Source organism: Lactuca saligna, chromosome 9 (assembly GCF_052625555.1).
Source record: "Lactuca saligna cultivar CGN05327 chromosome 9, ASM5262555v1, whole genome shotgun sequence".
NCBI classification, from domain to species: Eukaryota; Viridiplantae; Streptophyta; class Magnoliopsida; order Asterales; family Asteraceae; genus Lactuca; species Lactuca saligna.
This window is the reverse complement of record NC_136425.1, coordinates 112,078,206-112,081,856: the sequence shown is the minus strand read 5'-3', so window position 1 is coordinate 112,081,856 and position 3,651 is coordinate 112,078,206. Positions and strand designations below refer to the sequence as shown.

Sequence of the window (3,651 nt, the reverse complement as noted above, 5' to 3'; positions counted from 1 at the left end):
AACATAAGTCATGTTATCAACTTTCTGAAGAAGTATACGAAGACATTTGTAGGAGAAGAATACTCTCAATAAGATAATTTAATTAAAAAAATGTAATGATAATGATAATGAGTTCATACCTGTGAAGTAGTGCAGAATGCTCATCATCATATGTATAAAGCTCATACTGCTTTGCAAAAGCATTTCCAAGAGAAATGACCCAATCAATGTCTTGAACAACATCCAAAGTTTTTGCAAGAAACTGCAAACAAAAAAATAAATAAATAACAATTAATGACATGAAAAGTAAAATCGCTATCCATATGAATTATAACACATACATTGATTGTCATATCATCCTACGTTTCTTGATAATTAAGGTCTTTAGTGTCACTGACAACTTTCATTTTTGGAATCTAGAGCTTAACAAAACAATATATAAGTTAGAGTTAGGTCAAAGCATCATAACTAATCCAATTCCAAACACATTAAAAAATAAAAATAAATAAAGATTATTGCAATAGATGCAGGAATCTTGATTCTTGGCCTGCAAACTACATAAAATCAGAAATAAAGACAAAGTGGAGCTTTAATCTTACCTTGAAAACAAACCAAAAATCAAGAATATACCATTCAAACCCAATCCCAACAAGAATAAGTGACATGAACTCCCAAAATTTTATTGGTTCCATATTCGTTATAAAGTAAGCCTAGAAATTTAAAAAATAATAAAAACTCCATATATTATATTGTCTCAAGTAAAATTGAAAACGTTTATTTAAATTATCTCTCCTGCAGCTCTCTTTGAGGCAGATCCATCTGAAGCTAGAGCTCTTTCAGCACATACATGAGCATGTGCAACATTCTCAACATATGTGAAATCATACATCTTTGTTCCATCCCCTATAATAAACTGGTAATCCAAAAATCAACCAAAGAATGTAAAAATTAAAATCAGTTTCAATTAAATAGAGACTCAATAAAAACTTATATAATCGTTGTGGACGTGGACGTCTTGGCTTCCTTCACTTACTAGGTGTTCTAGAAATTGAGTTAGTAAACGAAGTCGGTTCCTGTAGGATTTAAAACAAATTGATATGTTAATAACAGTATGAGGATAAATACAAGTAAGAGAAGAAAAAACAAACCTTTCTTCACACTCATCCATAAGAGGCTCGACTGGAAGAAGAGATCGAACGAATAGGATTAAACCTTTGATGAAATCCTCGGGGCATTCATCGTCTAGGAGTTGTCCGACAACTAGGGGAGCATTCCCTGGGTTGACCTATAAAGATAACAGATAAGTCTTTAGATATACTTGAAATTTTATTGGATGGAATTGAATGAGTGGTGATATTTTAATATTTTATACCTTCTGAACATAACCTTCGATATACCGAAGCATGTTGTTGGTATAAAGGTAGTGAGTGAGATCTGGAACAAAGCCAAAGCGATCACACACGTTGATTAATGGCCTTGCATCAGGAAGCTTGGCTTCCATTAGGAAATTCTTGGTCTTTTCAGCATCATAGAAATTTGATTCCCGTGTTACTCGTTCAACGTCCTTGATTTGCTCTGTCTTTGCAGCTGCCTCGATGTACTTGAAGTGTATGTCAGGATCCTCACTGTGATAATGATTGGTGTTGGTAAAATTGGAAGTATGCAAGCACGAAAGACAAAATCCAAGTTATCTGAAGAGAAAGAGATTACCTTGAGCTCAAATACGACCCCAAGAAGAAGTAAAGGCCATCATATGATTTAAATTGTTCGAAAATTTTAATGCATGATTCAACACCCAGCTGCTCACAATACTCCTTGGCAACCTACATTCCAAACAATAGTATCAGTACCAAATAGGTTCAACTCTGATGTTCAAATAATAACCATTAACATAGAAAAATCAGATCAATTGTTACCTGGACGATGATCTGAAGGTTTCCTCTTAAATTGACCAATAAAATGACACGTTTGATATCTGGCAACTCGCTGTAATGCTGCAAATAAATAAATAAATAAATCAAACAAGTGATAGAGGTTTTAAGGTAAAAAAAAAATATAAAAAAAACAAGTAAATTCTGGACATTAACCAACCTGAAGGGCCCGGACATAAAGACCTGCTTTCTCACAAAGTTGAGCAATTCGAGGGCGATCATAGTGACTGAACATCCCATTAGCTAATATGGCATCAACAACATTAGGGAATGTTATAAGGTTGATTTCAAGGACCTGTGGAAAATAAGAAGAATGAATTTAAAGTTGGTTTAATGAAAAGGTGATTATAAATTGTGTGTGAGGATATATCATATATGTAAGCTTGGTTTGGAGGTGAGCATGTTCGGGTAAATTGGGTTTAAGAACATCCAAGAGGAAAGTTGTTGCCTCTCGTATCAAGTTCCTCTGAGGATATGGAAGAAAATGTTTAAAATTAGTTTAACTAAGAAGTAATTTATTTAAATATTTAAAACTGTTTATGAAATGTTATAAGGATTGTTAACATGCCTGAAGGAAAAGATCTGTAATGGTGTTGTAATCAACAGGACAACCTCCTTCCATTTGGGACATCATTAAAGCAAAATTTACAGCACCCTGCAAAAAACAATTATGTTAATGATCTAACTTCCATGCACCTATATTTATGTCATCCAAATTGAGAATAGAGGATTTATAATAGTAAAACTTTTTCACTATTTCTTGTGCCACATCAGCACCAACTCAACAGCCCAAAAACCTCAACATATTTCTATTATAGTAAATCACTGAGCTTATTTATGGGTCCTACCAATTTCAGTTTATTAATTAAAAAAAAAAAAACTCTTATGGATGTTTAATACCTGAGGATCTGATCGAAGAATTGTTTGCAGAAGGAAGAGATAATCAGGTGAATACCTAACATGCGTGAATTAAAGACAATTTTATAAGGATCTAAAGCAAGATGAAGACTAAATGTAGAGAAATTAGTAAACTACTGCAGTTAAAGATATGCAGCATACCTGCTTGGAGTAAATCAGAATTTTATCAAACACCCTTCTTTCAGCAAAAGCTGCAACAACTTTGGGGGTGGCTCTAGCTTTTATGTAAATTTTTAATGCAAGATCATTGTCCACTGTCTACAATTCAAAGAAGATAACACAAATGTCAAAATTAGTAAAAACACAAAACCTTGTAAACTTCGAGCTGATGAAAGGCTTCTACCAATGGCTTTAATTAGATGGAAGTTCAAGTAAACAATTGGATTTTCAAAGAAATTTGAGAGAATGCTGATTTATGTGTGTGTTGGAATCACCAAAAAAGATTCATGGAAAGCATTAAATCTAAGAAAGAATACGACCTATGTGGTTCAAGAAAACCCCATCCGTTTACCTTCAATCACCAAAGACTACCACTTCTTCATTCTTCTTCCTTCGATCTGTCCAAACCCCAAAGGTCCTCCGATTTCTACCGATGACGGAGTCTAAGAAGCCAAGGAAGGCTCACCGAGAACCAATAATTTCCTCCTCCTCCTCATGAATAGATCGATCATCCTGATCTACCAGTCGTTACTTGCCCTACTCCATCGGACTAGTTGAGTCCCCTCCCTACATGTAATCTGCTGGCGACAAGGAAGAACAGCCAAGGAGACCGTCGGAGCACCTCCCCCCCTCCCCCCCCTGCCCCCAAGCTGTGGCAGACAAG

General features: G+C 34.9%; 1 protein-coding gene and 1 long non-coding RNA gene across 2 annotated transcripts; both read right to left on the bottom strand.

The window, feature by feature from the left end:
* Positions 1-491: 491 nt before the first annotated feature.
* LOC145016649 (clathrin heavy chain 1-like) lies at positions 492-1,872 on the bottom strand. The gene is made up of 8 exons (XM_078974899.1): positions 1,864-1,872; positions 1,690-1,802; positions 1,352-1,604; positions 1,128-1,264; positions 1,013-1,052; positions 827-892; positions 579-689; positions 492-533 (listed from the first exon to the last, which is right to left on the bottom strand). Exons 1-8 carry the CDS (start codon positions 1,870-1,872, stop codon positions 492-494), a joined length of 771 nt encoding a protein of 256 aa, XP_078831025.1.
* Positions 1,873-2,292: 420 nt separating this feature from the next.
* LOC145014669 (uncharacterized) lies at positions 2,293-2,884 on the bottom strand. Its single transcript, XR_013665573.1, has 3 exons — positions 2,811-2,884; positions 2,479-2,565; positions 2,293-2,376 (listed from the first exon to the last, which is right to left on the bottom strand). It is a non-coding gene; the product is annotated as an uncharacterized LOC145014669 (long non-coding RNA).
* Between the last annotated feature and the right edge of the window lie 767 nt (positions 2,885-3,651).